General features: G+C 53.2%; 7 protein-coding genes across 7 annotated transcripts; 5 read left to right on the top strand and 2 right to left on the bottom strand.

Annotated features, from left to right (window-relative positions):
• Positions 1-332: 332 nt before the first annotated feature.
• AYO20_08962 (hypothetical protein) lies at positions 333-1980 on the top strand (the record flags this gene model as incomplete). The annotated part of the gene is made up of 4 exons (XM_022647235.1): positions 333-542; positions 619-669; positions 739-1316; positions 1380-1980. 4 exons carry the CDS (start codon positions 333-335, stop codon positions 1978-1980), a joined length of 1440 nt encoding a protein of 479 aa, XP_022496792.1.
• Positions 1981-3994: 2014 nt separating this feature from the next.
• Positions 3995-7105, top strand: AYO20_08961 (hypothetical protein; the record flags this gene model as incomplete). Its single annotated transcript, XM_022647234.1, has 1 exon — positions 3995-7105. The coding sequence occupies one exon, from the start codon at positions 3995-3997 to the stop codon at positions 7103-7105; it is 3111 nt and encodes a 1036-aa protein (XP_022496791.1).
• Positions 7106-8854: 1749 nt separating this feature from the next.
• AYO20_08960 (hypothetical protein) lies at positions 8855-10235 on the top strand (the record flags this gene model as incomplete). The annotated part of the gene is made up of 4 exons (XM_022647233.1): positions 8855-8922; positions 9013-9061; positions 9120-9286; positions 9344-10235. 4 exons carry the CDS (start codon positions 8855-8857, stop codon positions 10233-10235), a joined length of 1176 nt encoding a protein of 391 aa, XP_022496790.1.
• A 570-nt stretch (positions 10236-10805) lies between these two features.
• Positions 10806-11756, top strand: AYO20_08959 (hypothetical protein; the record flags this gene model as incomplete). The annotated part of the gene is made up of 1 exon (XM_022647232.1): positions 10806-11756. One exon carries the CDS (start codon positions 10806-10808, stop codon positions 11754-11756), a length of 951 nt encoding a protein of 316 aa, XP_022496789.1.
• A 3413-nt stretch (positions 11757-15169) lies between these two features.
• AYO20_08958 (hypothetical protein) lies at positions 15170-16192 on the bottom strand (the record flags this gene model as incomplete). Its single annotated transcript, XM_022647231.1, has 2 exons — positions 15170-15830; positions 15942-16192. The coding sequence occupies 2 exons, from the start codon at positions 16190-16192 to the stop codon at positions 15170-15172; spliced, it is 912 nt and encodes a 303-aa protein (XP_022496788.1).
• A 399-nt stretch (positions 16193-16591) lies between these two features.
• On the top strand, positions 16592-18409 carry AYO20_08957 (hypothetical protein; the record flags this gene model as incomplete). Its single annotated transcript, XM_022647230.1, has 1 exon — positions 16592-18409. The coding sequence occupies one exon, from the start codon at positions 16592-16594 to the stop codon at positions 18407-18409; it is 1818 nt and encodes a 605-aa protein (XP_022496787.1).
• Positions 18410-19472: 1063 nt separating this feature from the next.
• Positions 19473-20675, bottom strand: AYO20_08956 (hypothetical protein; the record flags this gene model as incomplete). The annotated part of the gene is made up of 4 exons (XM_022647229.1): positions 19473-20292; positions 20349-20441; positions 20494-20537; positions 20607-20675. The coding sequence occupies 4 exons, from the start codon at positions 20673-20675 to the stop codon at positions 19473-19475; spliced, it is 1026 nt and encodes a 341-aa protein (XP_022496786.1).
• Positions 20676-21025: the final 350 nt, after the last annotated feature.

Genomic DNA, 21025 nt, shown 5'->3' with positions numbered 1-21025 from the left:
TTTGTCGATGACCTGGTAGGCACGGTAGGCCAGAACAAATCAACACATGCCCTTCTCCCCGGTCGTCCTAGGGCTGCACTGTTACTCTTTGTCAATTTGACTTTGAGCAAAACCAAGAAGAGTGGCTGGTCGTGCTACACATCGTTTACTAGCACAAGTCTTTGCGGGTGCCCTCAGCTGCCTGGGTCTGGTGCGCCTCGTTGAGACATGGAATATGTTGGTGCTGATGCATGTCCAGATGCCACCGCCATGCTGATAAAAGGGTTCAACCTCGCTCCATTGCCAGGCATGTGTTCGGAAAGTTTCTGCATTTATTTATCTTGATATCCAACATGGCTGGGAGAAACAGCAGGTTCCCCTGCGTGTTGCTGATGCTGCTGCTGTTGTTGTCGATCGTCTGCTCGAGCCCTGCCACAGCTACAGAAACGACCGGCAGTCCGAGATGGCTGATACCTCGAACGAATATCACCGGGCCGAACCCTGGCGACTACCGGTGCGAGAGTGCTCGGGCCCCTGATTACTATGGAATTGGTGTCCGCCTGGTATGTTCTCACAATCATATGCTGGGGGGTCTCCACCACCCGCCACTATCCCCTGAGCCGCCTGAGCCTCCTCAAGTCTAACATTCTGTTGAAGGGAATTTACTTTTCGTGGTTCACTGGCTGGGTCGTAAGTCCTTGGCTACTCTTCCATGGTCTCGCCTTGTGCCAACTGTCTCGCTCTCTCTCTCTTGTCTAGGCAAACTCATTTGTGCCCAGCGATATTGGTGGAGCCTTGGATACAAATGCGATCTTCCTCTTTGCAAACCTTGTGGCCATGGTGCGATGTACCGTCACAAAGGTGCTGACACAGCTAGACTGTGTGGTCCTGATGCATCTGTCAGGCGGGACCGTCTTTTCGGTGCTCAGCCTTTGGGGATACCGCACATGTCATTATATGCAGGAGGGTCCAAAGGGTATCCGACACTTCGGCGGCTTTGGCACGCACCTCAGGCTCCTGCTGTCGATGGCTGTCGCCGTGTATGGCCTGTGGTTCTGGCTGTTCGGGATCCTGCCAGACACTGCCGACGTGAATGTGGACACTGGCCCGTGCAGGACCGTCTATACTTTCATGTTTGCCAAAGTCCGTGCTGACGGCGGCGTGAGAATCTTCTACATCATCGTCTGCATCTGCTGTGTCATTTACTTCGGCGTCATGCTGCTCGCATCCACCCTTTCTCTCCATGCCAGGCTCGCAAAGGCAGTCGATCTGGCCAAGAGAGGCAAATGGCGAACAAGCACCCGATTGCACTATGCCACGGGCCTCTACCAAAAAGAGTAAATCCATCCAAAAGCAGTCTTGGGAGCACGGGACGATCTTGCTGACTCTTTGATCTCCAGACTCCGCCGAATCTTTTACTTTCTCCGAATCGGCAACTTCCTCTTCATTCTGTGGTCAATGATCCTCGTCGAATGCACGCTCAACTTTAACCATGTCAAGGAAGTGCTGGGCCCCGGCAACCGGATCTTCTTCCCTTCTCAGCTCATTCCGATGATCATCGGCTGCTTCAGTTTTGTGAGGCTGGGGTACCGGGTGCTGGAAAGATGGCGAGACCCGGACGACGAGCCGTCGCTTCCCACAGAGCCTCGATCAGCCACCACACAACAGGACTTCCCGGGGCCGAAGAGGTTATTTAAGGTCTTTGCGCCACCGACAAACTTTAACAGCGGCCGCCTTCAAGTGCCTGAAGATATACCTCCCGAGGACTCGGACATAGATCAACTTGTGCAGGACGAACCCGTACGGCTGCGATACCTAGTCACCTGGCTGCCGTGGCTGTCGTTGTTACATTGGTGGACGGACGATGAGCAGCAGCGCCAAAATTCGCACAAGCGTGATGCCAATATGGAAAAGGGCCGTGCTCATTCGCCGTCCTCCACTCTGCAGGGGTCTCCAACCACTCCGACTTTTGTGAATCCCTACCAACCACAGATCCCATAAACGGAGACCTTCGAAGAGTAGGTGCCTGTTCGTACTCGTATGCTGAGATAATAGCTGATAAGAAGACGAGTCTCAGGTGGAGTACGAGCATGCGGGCGTCGTAAAGCAAGACATGAGGTGTTCGTCATGGTGTCGACCCGCTCAGTTTGACGCAGGACAATGTACGACTAGACGAGTATGCACGGCTTCCCATCACAAGGAGGATGGGGCTGAGGAGGAGGCGTTCACTTTCTGCGACTGTGTAACGTATTGCCAGTTTCGGACCTTTCTCGCTTGTGTCTCTTTGAGTACTCGCAATCTGTGCATCTCTCGCTCTCTCCCAGCCTCGTGGATGGTCATTTAGGAGGTTAAGATGGGCACGTGTAACAAGGTGGAGCGACTTGGGTGACCATGGCGACGTCGGGTAATCACGTGCACGGATGGCTTGCCAAGCCGGGGCCGAGGCGTCAAATTGTCCGACTTTGGCGACTTCATGGCGTGGTTGGGGGCCGTTTTGACGTTTTGCAAACTCCGTATATACTTTCCGCGGGCTGGGAGCCCAAAGCGCCATCCCAGCCTTAAAAATCTTTCGCCTCCTCTCCCCGCGACTCGCGAAATCACGTCGCCGCTCAATCTCGCGGTTCCTTCTATCGATAGCCCGATACCAAAGGACACATAGCGTAGCAGGAAGCGAGATACCTATAAAATAGCCACGATGGCAGACGTGGGTTCGCTTCGAGAAAGAAACAAAGTCCGCAAGCAGAGAGGTCAAGAGGCTGGACCATTACTCCGTCCCTATGCAAAGTCAAACTGAGACATGGCTAATATGCATCAAGAGCCTTTAGTCAAGTCCGCCCCGGAATCTCTGAGCCGGACCCCTGGACAAAACCCAATCGACTCCCTGATGAGCCCTGTTGGATGGACGGAGAAAGCGAGGGCGCATTTTTCTGCTTGACGTGGCTTGCAGCTCAAAAAAACCAGCTGGGAATCAAGACAGAACAAGGGGCCGTCAATTTAAAAGAGCTTTCTCCCCGGAAAATCGTCTACCAATAGACTGGATGGGGCCCCTTTGCCCGACCCGTAACACCATTTTCCACCCAATCTCGGCCTGGTCGACCCCAGTCCAGCCGGCGTGGAGCCAAGCTACATCCCTGCAACCAGTTTCTTGTTTCGTCGATCCAGCTTGCCGGATTGGCTTCCCAAGCTCCAAAGCGTCACTTCGTCCGTCGTGCATCCCAGACATGCCTGGAACCTCACCGCAGGATTGTCCAGCTACCATGCAGGTCGACCTCATTCCTTTTGGGACAAAGAAGTCGTCGACGAGTCACTGCCGTGCTTGAGATAGGATCATGTTTCCGGAGAACACGTAACATGGCTCTGGACAAGCAGTCCGCAATGGGTGTCAAACCCTCCGATCTTGGTTGAGTGCTCCAGTCCTGATTCTAATGCATAATTTCCCGGTCTTCAAATCCATGTTGCCGCTCAACCCAGGCGACAATGTCCCCCTTAGCGGCTACACTCCACGCGAGCTAGCTGGCACGTTTCCATTCTGCTTGTTCTGGCTTGCTTCTTTGATGACGATTTGGACAATCTAGAGCCCCTCACATCCCAAAAGGTGTGCTCATGCGAGCATGTGGCTTGCTGGATCACCATCAATTTCGCTCTTAGCCCGGCTCATCCCCAGCTTCAGGCCTTTTCTGGTCCCGCCTCTAAAGCTCTTCGTTTCTCTTTCATTCGAACGACTGTGTTTCCGTTGCTGGTGGAGAGGGAGTATTCCAACGTGGACAGTACCTCGTATCTTGCCCATTCTCCTCCCCTTTGTTGCCGTTTTTGCCTGAGCGAGCCCGTTGGTCGAAATCACATATTCTCCGATCCGAGGCCACGTCAATGGTAACTCAGCATTGTCACCCCGGGAACCGCTCCGGTTGACGTGGAAGTGGTCAACACCAAAGAGGTTCTTGAGAAGCTGAGATCCTCTGCGTCTGGCGAGAGTGCATTGTGAAGCTCAATTGCTCCCACCGAGTGCGCAGACAAGATGCGTCTTTCGAAACTCCTAGTTTGGACGGTGCTAGGGTCGGCCCTACCCTCGAGTGGTTACGCCCAACCTGGATCAGATATACAGAAGCGACAGGAAAGCACGGATACAAACTTTCCATCTCTGACGACCGATTCGCCAAATGCTCCAACAGATGCTTCCTCAACGGCAAGCGACACGATCACATCTACGCCGACCTCGACACAGAGTGCCCAACAGTCTGGCTCAGCATCCACAACTTCGGTCAACAGCTCGTCTCTGTCCACGTCCTTGTCAACCACCAAGCATCTCTCCAGTACTACAAGCTCGGCCGTCCACCCCGCCACCGCTACCCCTTCCAACAACTCCACGGTCTCCCCCACCGAGAAAGAGTCGGATGCGCTACCGATCCATCCTCGACTTACCCCAGCGTTCGGAATCGGCGGAGTGATACTCATTATCCTGGGGTCGACCTATGCTTTGATCGGGGTCAAGACTAGATGGGTACAGATCTTTTTGTCATGCGCTTTCTTAGCGAGCATTGCGACAACGGCGTTGGTCGACTATGTGATGAACCCCCCAATGACAGATGCCGTCCAAGGAGGCTTTTTCGTGGCGATTTTCATGACTGGCGCCGTCTTCGGAGCTGGTGCTCTGGTGTTTAAAGAGGTAACCGAAGGGTTTGCCTGTCTTCTGGGCGGGTTTTGTTTCAGCATGTGGCTGTTGACACTGCGAGCTGGTGGGCTAATAACCAGCTCAGGAGGCAAGGGGGCGTTTATTGGAATCTTCTGTGTGGTTTTCTGGGCCTTGTCATGGACCAGCTACACTCGCCCTTACGCACTGATTGGATCAATATCATTCAGCGGGGCAACCGCATTCACCTTGGGCATCGATTGCTTCACCCGGGCCGGCTTGAAGGAATTCTGGTTTTATATCTGGGATCTCAACGATGACCTTTTCCCTTTGAACACCAGCACCTTCCCACTTACAAAGGGGATACGTGTCGAAATCGCCGTGATTGTGATCTGCACCATTATCGGAGTCCTTTCGCAACTCAAACTCTGGAAAATGGTCAGATCGAAGCAGAGGGAGCAAGGCGAACTTGACCAAGAGGGTTTCCGACAGATGGAAGCAATGGAGGCTGCCCTGGGCCGTCATCTCCAACGACAGAACGAGCGCGACAAGTCTGAGTGGGAGAAGCAGTACGGTGATCGACTCGCCAGCAAGCGCAACACGGTCCTGTGGCAGGATGCTCATCCGGAAAAAAGACATTCGACTGTGTCAGTCGCGGCCCTCGATCAGGCGCACGATTCGAGTTCTTCTGAAAGCGTGGAACTGAATGCTTTTGGCCCCAAGAGAGCCTCATCAACCTACGGGTCGAAGAAGAAGCGGCAGAGCACGATGACGGTCGACGTCATTGAAGAGGTGGAAGAGGATACGGACGCCATCGCCGACAAGGAGCGTAAGAAAGCCCTTCAAGCTCTTGAGAGTTCACAGACTCGCCGTAGGACAGAACGGAAAGACAGTGGTGGCTCTTCTGCAACTCACAGTACTTCCAGCACGTCGAATAATGTGAGTACAGACGAAGATGTTTACAACGATCCACCACGCCAGCTCGGCGGCTCTCCCAAGCTTAAAAGAGGGTCTCAGGCCTCTCTTTCTCGCCGTTCGAAACATTTGAGCGCGAACTATAGTGGCGGCGGCTCCGAATCACAAGAACACTTGATCGACGGTGAAAGACCCCAGAGCAGGGCTTCCTCAGCTGCTGCGACTATGGACGTGGAAAACGAAGAGTTGGATGTGAAGGCATTGGACCTCGACCTCGATCCACAACCGTCGTTGTCGTTGCCGCCAGAAATCGTTGTGTCCTCCATTACCAACTCATCAAACACGGCTCTGATGACGTCGGAGCCCAAAGAGAATGTCCACAGTGATATAGAAACCCCCCCACGATCAACTGTCGGTAAGAGCCCGGAACCCGAACAAATCGTTGAACGCGATGGACACTCTCCTGAAGAAACTTCCAAGTCGGACGGAGGTCTGAAGCCCGAGGGGAGCGAAGCAAAGACGGAGACAGGGGAGGTACCCAAGTCCCACTCTCAGACATCTGATGCCACCGACTCCAGCGCAGATTCTCTGACCAAGAATGCTCTCGCCCAAGTTCCCAGCCAGCTGTCGAGTGTGGTGTTGTCTTATCGCACAAACGAATGGGCAAAGCATATTGCCATGGCCGATGAACCGATCTATGACGAGCCGGAGGCAATTGGTGGCATTGACGATGAACTGCCAACCCAATTGGCGACAGCCACAGAGCAACCCGAACAGGTTCCTGTGGTGCCTCCTGTAGAAGTGCCGCCTGCGGCCACGTTGCCGCCCACAGTGAAAGCAGGCGGGACTGGCGTGGGGATCGTTTCCAAGCCACCCTCGAGCCAGCGGTCGGTCGCGGATCAGGAGCGTCGTCGCAGCACGGGCAAACTACCGCGATCAATGTCAGCACAATCCTTGAGACACTCGGCCAGCCGGGGAGGTCGGAATTCTCTCAATCCCGCAATGCAGACGTCACTGTTCTCGACGCCGATCGATGAAGATGCTCCAATGGAATTTACCAGCCCTAAAAGGGTAAGTCGACGCATGTCATCCCCGTACCAGATGCCGCCGCGAAGCAACAGTGGGCTGCGACCGCAAACAGCCTATGTGACGCCCACGCCGCGTTCCGTTAGCATGAACGACCTGGCTCAAACGGCGCTGCCTTTGAGTCAAAACGGCAGCCAGGCAGGGGGATCGATCGGGACTCGACTTGAGTCATACAACTCGCATCAGCCGAATCAGCGAGACCACAGGAGTGACGTGCAGAAGCGAGAGTCTCTGCTTGCCGAATGGCGACTGTCACAGCAACACCGGGCTGCTAGCAAGGGCATCAATGGAGTAATGGCGGAAGCCGGACACGCTCAAATGAAGGCGGACAGGGAAAACCAGAAATTAATGGAAGAATACCAACGAGGTATGCAGCAAAGGAAACAGCTGGCGATGGACCAAGTCATGCGACGACCGGATATGCAAGAGCTGCACCGTGAAGCGATGCGCAAGATGCAAGCGGGAGCTAATAAGAACCTGGGAGCTGGAAGAGGCTGAGGGAATGCTCGACACTCCATCCATTCATTTTTGACATTTTTCGGATCTGTGGCATTGTGCCTCGCACACACACCAGGAGTTCAACAGGACGGGTTTGAAAAGGACAACAATACGGGACCATTAAGGGGCGGGAAAGGGGACACGGTCATTACTGGGAGGGATGGTGCATTCACTCATTTTTGAAAGCAGGATTCGCCTTTTTGGAATTGCAAAAATGGCACATGACGAGAACATATTAGATGATACCCCTGAGCCGGACATACAAGGATACGACAAAGTAAACACACCTAATCAAGTTGCGATGTTTAGAGAAACCCATTGAGAATCGCCGGAAGATATTTCCTGCTGATAATTTTGACCTCTTGATTGCGTGGCAACCACCTGGAATTCGTTCAAAGTTACGTCAACCAGTTTCCTTGATCCGAGAAGCATTAGAAAGAAAAGGGTAAGGAAAAAAGGGGGGGCGACATGGCGAGATGTGCTGATTAAAAAGGGGAGTAGAGAAGGGAAGAGATGATGATAATAATCACGTAGCTTTGCAGATACGAAGATGTGGCATGTGTGTGGGCATGTGGTTTGGATCCCACGTTCTTCTTATCGCCCAGGCGTTTCAACGGGTGCCAACCCGACGCCAAACATGCGTCAATGTGCCTGTTAGATGTTCTGGCCAGGCACCAAGGCTGCGCCAGGTACTCCAGGGGCTTGCGTCGGAGGGTTTTTACTCGTACCTACGTAGAAGTTTAGGGGTGCATGGGAGAAGGAGTCTAGGCCACTAGGCATTTCCCGGGGGGCGTTTGATGCTTATCTTCATCCCTAACGAAACTGGGTAAGTACCTAGCTCGCTATGTACCGTAGGTAAGGAACAAGGCTTTGGTTCCGCTACCCATACGAGGTACCACCCACTGGGAACCTCGTCATCCATTCAGTCTGTCTCTCCACCTCTTCATCTCTTCACTTCTTCACCAGGATGCCCCAGTTTCCCCCCCTTGTTCATCAACAGAAGCCGGTGCAGAATCGTCTCGTTCCTCTGCCGCCTCACGACTCGAGTTTCCTTCCTCTCTTTCAGGAACAGCCTGAAGGTTTGACGAGGATCCCTTCCTATTGATCTCCCCCGTCCATCCCACGGAAATCCACCCGCCCAGGCTTCATCATCATCTTACAACCACAGCAGGGAAAAAGTGGCTTTCTGGGTTGGACCGGCGTCCCGTTAGTCCAACCTGAACAAACACCCTTTGAGTCGCCTTTGCAGACGATCCCCGATCTTAGCCAACATGGCCCGTTTCTTTTGCCTCCTCCTCTTCGCTATGCCGATACGAGGTACAGCTTCGAGTCTCGACTTCACCCACTTCCATCCCCCCGGTCACGAATTTCCACCCCTCCAGTGACGCTGCGCGCCCAGTCATAACGCCTCGCTTCTCGCTAAATGGGCCGTGACCTTTCTTCTCCCAGGTGAACGCCTACCCCAGGCGTTTCCTTCTTATCACTCGGTATCCCCTCCGTCTGCATGATATCTCTGTAGTGGTGCGACCGCCTCTTTGCTCTGGCAAACGACTGGTCCTCGTTCGACTTGAAAGGACGACCTGGGTTTCAATCTCTGCATCTCGTCTTCCACAAACATGCCGACTTGGCTAGAGGACTCGATCGCACGACTTGATCTGCTCTTTCGGTGAAACCCCCATTTCCGCCTACTCTATCGTCAATTGTATTCTCTCAAAGAACCCGCGGTATACGAGAAGATACGTAGCGACAATGACTGCCTTCGTGGTGGAATCATGGATATGGTACTCGGTGACCACATGTATGGTCCTTGCGCGCATGTATGTGAGACGCGGGTTCAGTCCACAATGGCAACCATGAGAGAGTCTAACAGTGGCTCTGTCCAGGGCGTCGCGCCTATTGCTATTTAGGTCTTTGCTACGACTCCAGATCGAGGACTATCTAATGACGTTCCTGACGGTAAACCTCCCGATGCGGCGCAATATGGTTTCGATGAACTAAAAAAGGCCTGCCACAGTGTCTATACACTATCTTGATCGTGTTTCTCAACATTGATCTGAATGTCTCGACCAATCTCATCGACCCCGCGACCCCTGTTGTCTTGACGCCCGAGGAGATATCCCAGCGTACCTGGGGATCCAAGACTGTCCTCCTCGTCGAACAGTGCATGTGCGCTGTGCAATGGTAGTTTACCTCCCTGAAACTCGTTCTATATCTGCACGACCTAACAAAAGTCCTCAGGGGAACCAAGTGTTGTCTCCTCCTTCTCTACTGGCGCCTCACTCAGAATCTCAAGCAAGCCCTGGTGGTCAAAATCGCCTCCGCATATGTCGCTATCACTTACGTCGTCATGGAGATTTTCTATTTCGCCGTCTGGTGTCGACCGTTCCACGACTATTGGCAGACTCCGACCAACAATACGCAGTGCACCACGGCCTTGCACCATCTCATCATGAACTTGGTCTTCAACCTCAGCAGCGACGTCTTGATCTTGTCCATCCCTCTCCCGCTCTTTGTCAGAGCCCATCTAGAACTCAAGAAGAAGATTCTCCTGGTGTTTCCGTTCAGTCTGGGTCTGTTTACCATGCTCTGCGCAATCTTGAGCAAGCGCCTGAGTTTCACTCATCCCTACAGTTCCGAGTGGGTGTATTGGTACTGCCGAGAAGCAAGCACTGCCATGATTGTTACGAATATGCCTTACAGCTGGGCTCTGATCCGACGAATCTTCAATCTGCGGTCCTTCTTTGGCGACTCGACCACCGGCCGTCTGCAGGCGGGACACCCGAGAGAACTTCATGGATACAGTCCGGATGCAATTGCCCTGGATAGTCAATCGCGATCGCGACAAGCGAGCCGAACAGACGGAGACGATAGAAAGTCTTCGTGGCATCGCCTCAAACTTCACCGGACAAAAGATGACACCTCCAATCCCTGGACACATGGCGAGTCGGCCGCAGAAAAAGAAGTCAGGATCGAAGCCGCCACGGCATCGAGCAGTACCAGTAGTGCCGGATCTGTTCGAAGACCACCGCCTGCAGCTAACACGGACTGGACCTTGGATCGTCTGTACCCCTTGGATGATGAGGAAATCACGGGCCCAGATGTAACGCACCGAAGATACGAGGGTGTGTGATAAGGCGACCATCTGGGCGATCCCCAGGGGGGACTTGTCAGAAGCAACTCTTCAAACACTTCGCCACTCTCGCTCAGGCCGGCAACAGGCGAAGACCCGACGCACTAGGTTTGTCGGCCACAGGAACCTTGAAGTTGATTTTGACGGCCAACCAACCCGATTGCGGAGATTTTGAGTATCCGGCTGGACTCAACAAGTGTCATCCCTCAGCCTCAAATGCTCTCGACAGCGTAGACAGCCACCATGGGCTCGTCTTCGATGCTTGGTGTGGCACGTGCGAAAGACCCCGAAACGGCCACAAAACGGCCACATCTCGAGTCATTGATTGCTTGGCATCTAAACCCAATCGAGCTGCTGCGCTGAAAAATGACGCAGCCATTTCTAAACCTGCCACCACTGCCTCGCCGCGTCTTTGTCAGTCATTGAGCTTTTGTCGTCAATTGACTCACACAAAGAGCTTCAGACAAACAAAAGGACCAACTCCCTGTCACTCATTTGCAAAGAGGTAAGTGTCTCTTGCTCTCGATTCCCGAGTTGGATCTGGACTTCATAGAAGGGGGGAAGTAAACCATGGCTGACTGGAGCGCGCCGCAGGCAACGCACGAGCAGCACAAGCCGTCGAATTCCCAACCCTCGTACACTCAGTACCACGATCCGTTGCAGGACATATTCTGGCCTGAACCTGTCGATCATTCTGCTTGCGACTCCCCTGTGGAAGCAGAAGTCGACCCACAAGCCCAACCTCAACACTCACCACCGACGCAAAATGCCATCAAGAGACGGCCAGTCAAACCCATAATCTCCCCTTCTCCGATTGCTGCTGCAGGGGACGAGTCGGCGCTCTCACCTATCATCCCATCTCCGCTGCGCATTCGCAAACCCAAAGTTCCATCGGAAAAATTGCCGATGCGAAACGTCCGTCTCCTGATAGCCTCTCTAGGCAACCCCCCGCCATATCATTCGACACGTCATTCAGCTGGGCACATCCTGCTGAAACACCTCGCTTCGCGCCTGGACCTTCCGCCACTCGCCAAGTCGAAGCTGCTCGGCTCTGGTCTGGTCAGTTCTGGCGCCGACGTCGGTCGCGATGAGTACACTCTCTGGCAGAGCGGGAGCATGATGAATATTTCGGGACAGGGCACGTTAAAAGCGTGGAAACAATTCAACAGTCTGCACCCTGCAACTGATGACACCGTGACTGCGCTGGTCATTCTGCATGACGAACTTGAGTCGTCGTCCGGCACGATCAAGTTGCGCCGGGGCGAGTCTTCACCAAAGGGTCATAACGGGATCAAATCAGTACAGTCGTCGCTGAAATCGGCGGGCTTGTTGGCTGCCATGGGCGACCGGTTCATCAAAGTTGGCATTGGCATCGGGCGTCCGTTGTCGCGAGAGAAGGATGACGTGAGTGCGTGGGTGCTGGGACAATTGACACACGTGGAGAAGGGCAAGATTGAGGCAGCCACGGACAGCTTGGTGGCCGTGATGCAGAGTGAGATTCGCAAGCTGGAGAGGTCTTGATTTAGGTCGAGACATGACAATGAACTTGACCATCACATTTCGCGAGCCACTGGCACTTTACAACAGCCTGGGTGTCCAGTGAGTGTCGCCAACGACTACATTACTAAGGACCTTTCCTTCAACATCTCCACCTCTGCCGTACACCAACTTCCTCGTGAGAAGAGGGATCTGGAATCTGGGATTGGATGCCCCTTGGACGGACGGGTCAGGATATATTCTGAGTTGGTTTATGATTTTGACTTGAAATTTTTTTTTTTTTTCAATGATACCCCATACAGCAAGCATATAGCAGCATATGACCGCGTGCGTGGTTTTTCCCGCCTGGAGGTGATGGGATGGGATTTTGTGCCGCAGCGCAGAGGGATATTTACCTATATACCTATATATACCTATATATATACATAGGTACTTGGCTAGTAGGTAACCGATCAATCTATCCCGCGGCTGGCTCGCACGAGATATATTTCAAGGCGAGTAAAGTGGTTCAAAGTTTCTTGATCGGCGCGACCTGTGTCGTACTTTACGCACATGATCACCCTACCAGTACCGAGTACGTACGAGTACATACCTAACAAGTCATCGAGCCAGCAAGCAAGAAATGGGACCCAGCAAAGCGGGTTACCGTGCAATGTATATCTCAAGTGATGGAATACCTGGTAATCGCAATCGCAATTGCAATCGTAAGGCTTGGAGGTAAATGATCAATCACAAGGCGAGTAAGAATGTCCCAGTGGCGAAAAAAGGAGCCGTGCGAACGAAGAGACCAAAACCACAATGGAATGAATGGATGCATCTGCCATCATGTCATATTATGCTATATTAATGCCTTTCTTTTTTCCTTTGCTCAGCCTCAACTCTCAGCCGTGCCCCCGTGCCGTCTCCGCAAATCTTTTACCGTTCCCTCACTCAACTCAACTCACAACTTTGTGCCCTCTCCAACTACGCAATACGGCGTCCCGCATTGGTCATGGCTTGCGTATTTCGCATGGGGCGGTTTTCAGCTCAGCTCCAAAGAGGCCGAGAGATCGGATGCTCGTTGCAAGATTCCCATCCATCCAGCCAGCCATGGAGAGAAAACAAAAACGGGTAAGTGGTCAAGTCCAGCTGCTGTGCTGTCGGTCTGTCGACGAGTAGAGAACAAGGAAAAAGGGTCAGGTCAGGCGCGCAAGTTGCTTTCAGGCTCTACCGTTGGTGTTGGCCGACTGATGCGGTATGCAGTCACCATCTAGTGCCGTTTGCTGGTTTGCGACAACCCCCCAACTGAGAAAATCCAAAAAGATACGGGATCAGCGATGTCGTGCTTGTGTAGCAGGTCCTCCGGTAGTCATGAGATCGCATCTTCCCATACCCCCATATCTCCACATCTGATCTCACACCCCGTCGGGAGGTGTGACATAAAGGATTGATTGCTTGTTCAGACATGGGGACTCCACCGCAACTCCTTTGCGGCCCGTTTTCCATATTTTCATACTCAGTGTTGACCCGTGCATCGGACACCGAAAAGAGGCAAAATGTAAGACGTGGTCCGCGTGCGCAGCGTCAAGGAAGGCAACATAAGACGATGCCGGCGCAGGGGCCAAATAGTAATATAGCGAGCGTATGCAGAGAGAGGTGCCAGATTCGATCAGGCCAATTGTGTTGGTCATGATGCCCGGTCGCACGACCTGGTGTGGGTTACGTCGGTGCGGATGGCACGTCCGAAGAGGTTGAACAAGTTGCGCACAGCTTGGCTGACCATGTTGACTGACATGATGCGTTGTCCGTTGAGCCAAACCAGGTAGACCTCATGCTCGTTGTCCTAGTCGACCGGCTTGGCTTGCGTATAACGAGCATCAATGGGTCTTCGAAGTCGGCAGAGAAGAGCATCGGGTGAAGTGGTAAGTGGGAGTCGGCATCCCGATGTAGCCTGTCGTCTGCTTGACATTTCCCATACGCTTTGGTGAAGGCGGTGGAGGTCCCATGGGTTTGAGAATACCCGCGACATCGTAGTGGCCCCGACCCATGTTTGCTGAATGATTTGGCGGTTTGGTAACCTGGAAGACCGGAAATTCAAACGATGGTATTCCCTCTTGTGTATCTCTTTGGTCGTACTATGCTGATTCCCGGACGAGATCAGAAGAAACGCTGTGATGAGATGCTCAGATCAGAGAAAGAAGAGAAGCCCCTTTTTATGCAGGTCCCAACGGGTAGCGGTGTCACCATGATGGGAGATGGTGGCATAGGGAAAGTTAGGATCAGGATGAGGCGGAGGTATCAAGCATGGATGGACCCAGTCAGGTACCGAGTACCATGGTAGTCGAGAGCTGATCAGTCTTGTTTCTCTTTACGTTTGTGTCTGTTGCTATTCTGCGTCAGCTGTCAAAGATGCGGTGACTGTGTGGCGTTCTCGGTCCCAGCGACACCTCTTCCCCTAGTTTGTTTTCGTATGCAAATGCAATGCATGGTCTGAATGGAGGGCGGATCGACTGGGCCAGGACCCTGGAACCCGAAAAATCGGTGTCGCCTTTGGGGATGGTGTGGTTGTTGGGTCTTGGGGTGCCAGACTGCGCTTGCGCTACCCCTCTCCTGGTTGTGCCTGGGGCATCGCAGGAGTGGTTGAGTTGAGCCCGGCGCGGGAGCAATAGGTACCCTCATAGTGAGGAATCGGTGAATCGGGAAGGCCGCATGATTGTTTGCTTTCACGGATGGTGCTTGGTGCTGGTGGAAGACAGGAAATCTGAGGTCCAGAAGGGCGGTGAAGGAGGCTGACATGGCGCATGGCCCCCCGGCGTCGGATCCATTACGATTCCTTTTCCCCACGCGCAGTTATCCAAGTCTGCAAGTCCTGCAGTCCTGCAGCTAATCTAGCAGGCTGGTGTACCATCAGGCTCTGGTTGCAGTCTAGAGTTGCGATTGGTGTCGGGATATTAGCTACATCGCTTGGGTAAAGTTACGCCATCTTCCGTCTTGGACCTACGAGGACGACTATACCAGGAGCCATGTGGATTGGGACTGTCGGTGACGCCAGAAACAAGACATCATAGGTCCCCAGCATCTAGGCTACAGGCAGAAAGTGCACAAATCACCTCCTGGCATGTGCTTTCAACCTATCCTGCTGCACAGACCCAGGGAATTGGCCGTGGAGGGAACCAGAAGTCAAGGATGAGATGCCAGGATGTCCATCAGAAACAGAAAGATGACAGGAGACAGAAAGCGAACAAGATCAACGTCAATGAATGGTCTTGGATGGTTTTCTCGAATGTCTCTGCATCCCCGACCCTGGAACTTGCCGTCCACTTTTGGTGCTTCCACCAACATTTCCGGAGTCGTCGGTCCCTCATCCCCCTGACGCCTGATGGCCGTTGTACTCGGAAATAATACATCCAAGGCCCACAGACGCCTCATTTGGTGATCGACAGCAGATTCAGAAGGCCTTAGAGGTCAACACCCCCTTCCACCTCCACGCCCTGTATCTCGCCCTTCCGGAACTTGTTGGCCATTTCCTCAAAGGTACACCATTCCACCCCTTCATGCGTGTTGATCCATTCAATGAGCCGCTCGTGCAGGAGCGTGATTTGAGGCTTGCCGCTGACTTGAGGATGGATGCTGATGGGGAAGACAAAATGCTCGTACTCCCGGTAACAAAACTCGAAATGCTCGTGCCAGAATCTCTCCATTTGATGTGGATCGACAAAGCCAGCAGCGCCCTGGCCCCGCATGGTCTGAAAGGCAGGCCAATCGTCAACGTGCCAATTCGCTGGGACTTCGACCAATGTCGACGGCCGAAGAGATGACATAGGAGTCATCCATTCCCCGGCCGAGAGATTCTTGTAGTCGGTTTCCTTCCATGTGGCCGGTGGGTACGGGAGGTAGTACAACTGCGAGTCGTGATGCATGAAGGAGTGGTCATACTCCAGCCCGTGTTCCTCCAAGAGCTGCACTGTCTGGGGAGAAGGTGTCCACGCAGGCGCCGTAAAGCCTCTGGGTTTCTTGCCTGTAAATGCGGTGACCACGTCAATGGTCTTCTGCAGGACAGCCCGCTCCTGTTCGGGTGAGAGCTGAGAGACGAATTCATGCGTATACCCATGGAGTCCACTGGGCGGCATGTGCACCGCATCAGCCATCATGCCATCTCATCAAATCATTTCGGGGCCACCGGGGGAGAAGAGAAAGCGGTGACCAGGGGCTAGACGAAAGCCAACCTACATTTCGTGTCCGGCGTCCCGCACCTTGGCCATTTGTTTGGGAAATGACTCAATCGAGTGACCTGGAGCGAAAAAGGTTGCCTTGATGTTATACTTTTGGAACAGTGCCAGCAATCTGTCAATGCCCACCGTGGCCCCAAAGACACCACGGGAGATGTTGGTCACATCAGCCGCCTGACCGGTCTGAGTGTTGATCCATCCGCTCACGGCGTCGACGTCCACCCCGTAACCAACAAGGACCTTTTTGACCATATTTGAGGATATTGCAGTAGAGAGCAGTGGATGTCCAGCAATGGTGGTGATCCCGCGACAGGCGAGGAGAAGTTTTTCAACCTCGGGGACTTGCCTGATGTATCGAGAAACTCCGGAGCCATGGAGAAGCTAATGGTATCTGTTTGCATTGACAGATGGATAGAAACGGAGATGGTCGACGAGCAAGAGGATGGCAATGAAATCATTGTTGGTGATTCTCCAATGCAAAAACATCGTCTCCGCTCCACCAAGGAATCGGACTCCATCTTTACCCCAAACAACTTTTCACCTTCCACTTATGTTCACGTTTCTGCCATCATATTGTTAGTTGACTTCTTGCACCGACTTGAATAGCAAGTCCCCTTGCATAGATCACCTCTCAGACGCCATGTCTGACAGATGCCACGTCTTCCTCCTGCCCTGATCCACGAGGCGACCTCCCAGAACCCGCTCCTTACGCCTCTCCTTCGAGTATGTCGAGACCTTCCCTCTGCTCGCAACGAGCTTCGGTGGCTTCAAGAACACGCCCGTGATGTCGTGGATGCAAAGAGATATGCTAGTCATGAGACCAGGGACAATATCTCGCTACCTAGACTGGATGCGACTGAAGAGGCGGGCTCTTCCCACCAAGCGACTGCGAGGTTCGATGATGTGAAGATCGAAGATGGCCGCAGACCGTGGAACCCGTCACAACGGCATCCGACCATAGGGAAAACCTTTGGTGGACGACGAATCAGGAAAGTCGCTACAATTCCTACAGAACCTGTTCTTTCAGCATCGACGCCTGAAATGCAGTCTGTGCAAATTCGAAAGCACGAGGTCGGAGGAACTGCCCACTTGGAAGCAGAACTGCAAAAGTTGACGGTACGCAAGATCAGGGTTCAAACTGACCGCACGGGAACCAAGGCCTACAATGTGGGCAGCATCACTACCCTGAAGGCAGAAGGGACAAGACATAGTATCCGGAAGGTACCATTACAAAATGAACAGAGCACTGTCCACACTCAAACCAACGTGAATGTTACATCATTGCATGACAAGAGTGTCCGTGGGTTGCGGATAGCCCCTCCGTCCGACACTGATCCGGTCAATGGCGAAGCAAACAAGCATAAACAGGTGCAAAAGATCCTGACGCACAATGTGGGCAAGAGATCGAAAGGCATGCCACTCCAATACATCATGGGCAACCAGCCATTCGGCAACCTCGACATACTATGCCGGCGTGGTGTCTTAATTCCCAGGCCAGAGACAGAGATGTACACGGAAAAGGCGGCCAACTTGCTATTGTCGGCACTTACCTCTATACGTCTCTCGACTGCTTCTGGGCTGCAGAGTCGGAAGAAGTTCCGGATTCTGGACCTGTGTACAGGAACCGGATGCATAGCCCTGCTCCTCCATTCGATACTCAAGCCACCCGCCAAAGCCTCTGGTTACAACTCGGTCAACGCACCAAATATAAATGTCGAAATTCTTGGACTCGATAACAATCCCCTTGCCATTTCTCTGGCTCGGAAGAATCTAGCACATAACATGAGACAGAAGCTGCTACATCCCGATGCCGGTGATGACGTGTCCTTCCAGAACATAGATGTGTTGGGTTTGGCAAAGAAAGGCGGTGACGGGGAGGATAAGCAGCACCAAATCAACAAGATCCTCAACGAAGTTGCATCTGACGTGGGCAGCGGAGAGAAGAATAGCTCCTCGCCACCTCTGTCATGGGACATGATCATTGCCAATCCTCCCTATATCGGCCCCAAGGATTATGAGCCTGGCGGAAAGACGGAGCCGAGCGTGCGCAACTACGAGCCCAAGGAGGCGCTCGTTCCCACCTTTGGTCGAGGCGAAGACTGGCACCGTTACCAATCGCCTTCGATCCTTTTAGCCGACCTGTTTTACTGGCCGCTGATGCGCATCGCGAGAGCCGTCGGCGCCAAACTCCTAGTCATGGAAGTCGGCGACTCGTCACAAGCGTCCCGCGTGTGCAAGCAGTTCTTCCAGAACTACAGCTCGCCCGCGGTTCTCGAGCAGCTCACGCCACGCCTCGAAACATGGAGAGATGACGGCTCTGTCAGGATCCTCCCAACCCAGACGTCTCCCAGTTTTGACGCCGATTTCGAAAACGCCACCGACCCAAGCGTCTCGGATCGGGCGATCGTCGTGTGGACGAAGGACATGGCCGACTGGCGCCGTGACAGCCAACCCCGCTTGCAGTCTTGAAGTCGACAAGATCCTTTCCTTGATTCGGACTGTGAAAAGGGGTGGCACCTGACCGAGTTTAGGAAGCTTTGACAGGTGAGAAAGAGAGAAGACACGGATGGACGGCTAATACAAGACAGACGTGGATATCAATGGCCTGCCTCTTCTTTGGGATGGAAAGGAGATGATGGGTCGCCCATTATGAGAGCAAGTCAAGTCAGAGCAAGTCGGTCCGTCTCGTGTTCATCATCCGTGCATACGAGTATGATATCTGTGCATATATGTGTATATAGTAGACCCCAATCAATATCCATAACTCGTTCGTCATCTTTTCGTGGTCCATGTCCCCTGCCCCCCTTTTCCCCCAACCGCAAGGCCTCTGCGCCAAACACATTTGTAGATAGATAGAGACAGAGGGGGCGAGGCATAAATACGTAGGTAGATGGATACCTAGCACTCAACAGACAGCCTCCCTTCCCTCCCTCCGTGTTCCCCTCCCCTTTCCCCTTGATGTGCTTGTTTGCGCAAGAGTATTAAAACCGCCCCCTTTCCTTTCCTTCTCCTCCTCCCACCGTCGCCTCTCGATTCTTCCATTCCACCCAGGAGGCGCAGAACCTCCTATCCCCAGGCCCAGAGGAACGCCACTCACCGTGCGCGATGCGCAAAAGAACCCCCAAACTCGAAACGCAGACGAACAGACCGACCAAGAACACAAAAACAAAAAGCCCCCCTCTCCCGTTTTTTTCTTCTCCAAGTTTCCCCCACCACTTACTTCTCCTCAATATCGCTGGGTTTTGGTTGACAACCTCGCCGGTCCAGATTGGGAGTGATACTAGATAGATAGATAGAGACAGACAATAGACAATAGACGCTCAGATTTCCGCCCAATAAATAACAAGGAAATTGCTGCAACCAAAATCCAGAATTCGGGTCGATATGAGCCCAAGGGTGGAAAACAACAGTGGGCGGCGTGGCGTAGCGCGGCGCGCCGCTCCCATTTTCCCCCTCTCCTCCTTCTCCAGAATCATCCTTCACAGTACACGTAGAATGGTAGAGAGGAGAGGTGGCGAAATCATAAGTCATCTCATCTTGCATTATCGGGTTTCCTCGCATATACAATGTTCATGCGGTGAATGGCATGGACCTTGGGATTTCGCAGTTCGTTCCGGACAGTGGCGCACAGGGCTCTGACTTCGTCGGCGGTCCACCCCAACACACTCGTCAGCAACCTCAGTGTCCAGTTCTCCAGGCCTGTCTCGATATGTGCTCTGCACCACTGGCCAAGTTGCTTGAAGTTCGGGTCTTTGGGCCACGGTCCGATGGGCCACTTGTACCGGCGCTCTGTGACGGATTCGAAGCCTGCATTGATCATGTGTTGGCTCATGGTCTCCAGGACCTGCAATTCCCGCTTCAGCTTGGCATGACATTCGGGGCCGACCTTGTTCCATGCTACAATGCCACCGTCCGGAGGGATACTGTTGTCGTCGCTGGTGAATTGCGCCGAGTATTCCGCCTGCTCGAGCCATCCGCCGGGCTTAAGACAGCGCATGCATTGCGCGTACAAGGCCGGCCAGTCCTGGATGGTGCCATGAAGACCGCGAATATGGATGAGATCGAAGAAGTTGGAGTCGTACGTCCATTCACATTCCATGTCATCAATCTCGAACCGTACGTTAGGCGGCACCCACGTGGGTTGAATTGGAGAGAGGTCTGTCCCGGTGACCACGGCCGAAGGGTATATGTCAGCGACATCGATGGCCCAGGCCCCGGTGCCAGTGCCGAGATCGAGGATCTGAGATGGGTTGGGATTGATGGGCGCGAGGAAGAGGCGGTTGTTGAGGGTTTTCAGATACAGGTTGTGGCCGATATCATGGTGCTGATTAGCCTCCTCGTCGTTCGAGCCCCTATGGCAAGAGCGTAAGCAATTGGTGATAGAGACATACATATGCTGATAGCATACCAGTACTTCCCATCCTTAAAGGCGTGGTAGGTCCGCCCATTTTCTACGCGGTAGTCCCTTATCCACGACGATATAGAGGTGGTTTCAGTCAAGCTGCGACATGTCAACTCCAACCATAGCCAAAGAAGCCAAAGAGATCACTCACGCTTCGTCTCCATATGCCGAGTCATTATCACCATCTTCCAGGTCCTATAACAGGCGCTTGTTAAGGATGCCTCTCCGGAGATATGCCGCGAAACCATCTAGACATTGACTTACCGGATCAGCAGTTATTCGACTGGAGCGGTGACTTTCGGTGTCGGTGTTGTCATCTCCTTCTGGACACATCGTGGCCAAATGGAGCTCACAGCTTGCTGACTTAATATCTTTCCCTAGTCCTGGTGTATACCTAGATAAGGTAACTCGCAGGTGGACTGTTATGTGACAAGGGTGTGTACAAGGGAAAGGCGGAACAAGGCCCCAGCTCGCGTGATGTGCGTCACGAAAATTGTAAAAGGAAATTGGAAATGGTCTCGGGCACAGGGGGGTGTGGAACCCCTCTAAATTTGGCCAGATTGGGACAGAGAGAAGTCTGTGCTTATTCCATTGAGTTTCAAAACGTTGACTGTTGAACGGGCCGAACCGATGTTGTTTTGGATGTTGACAATAGTGCTCACCATGCTTGGGAAACGCGTAGG

The sequence above is a fragment of the Fonsecaea nubica genome, assembly GCF_001646965.1.
Source record: "Fonsecaea nubica strain CBS 269.64 chromosome Unknown Scaff77, whole genome shotgun sequence".
NCBI lineage: Eukaryota > Fungi > Ascomycota > Eurotiomycetes > Chaetothyriales > Herpotrichiellaceae > Fonsecaea > Fonsecaea nubica.
Note: the sequence above shows the minus strand (reverse complement) of the source record. Positions and strands in the feature narration are given on the sequence as shown.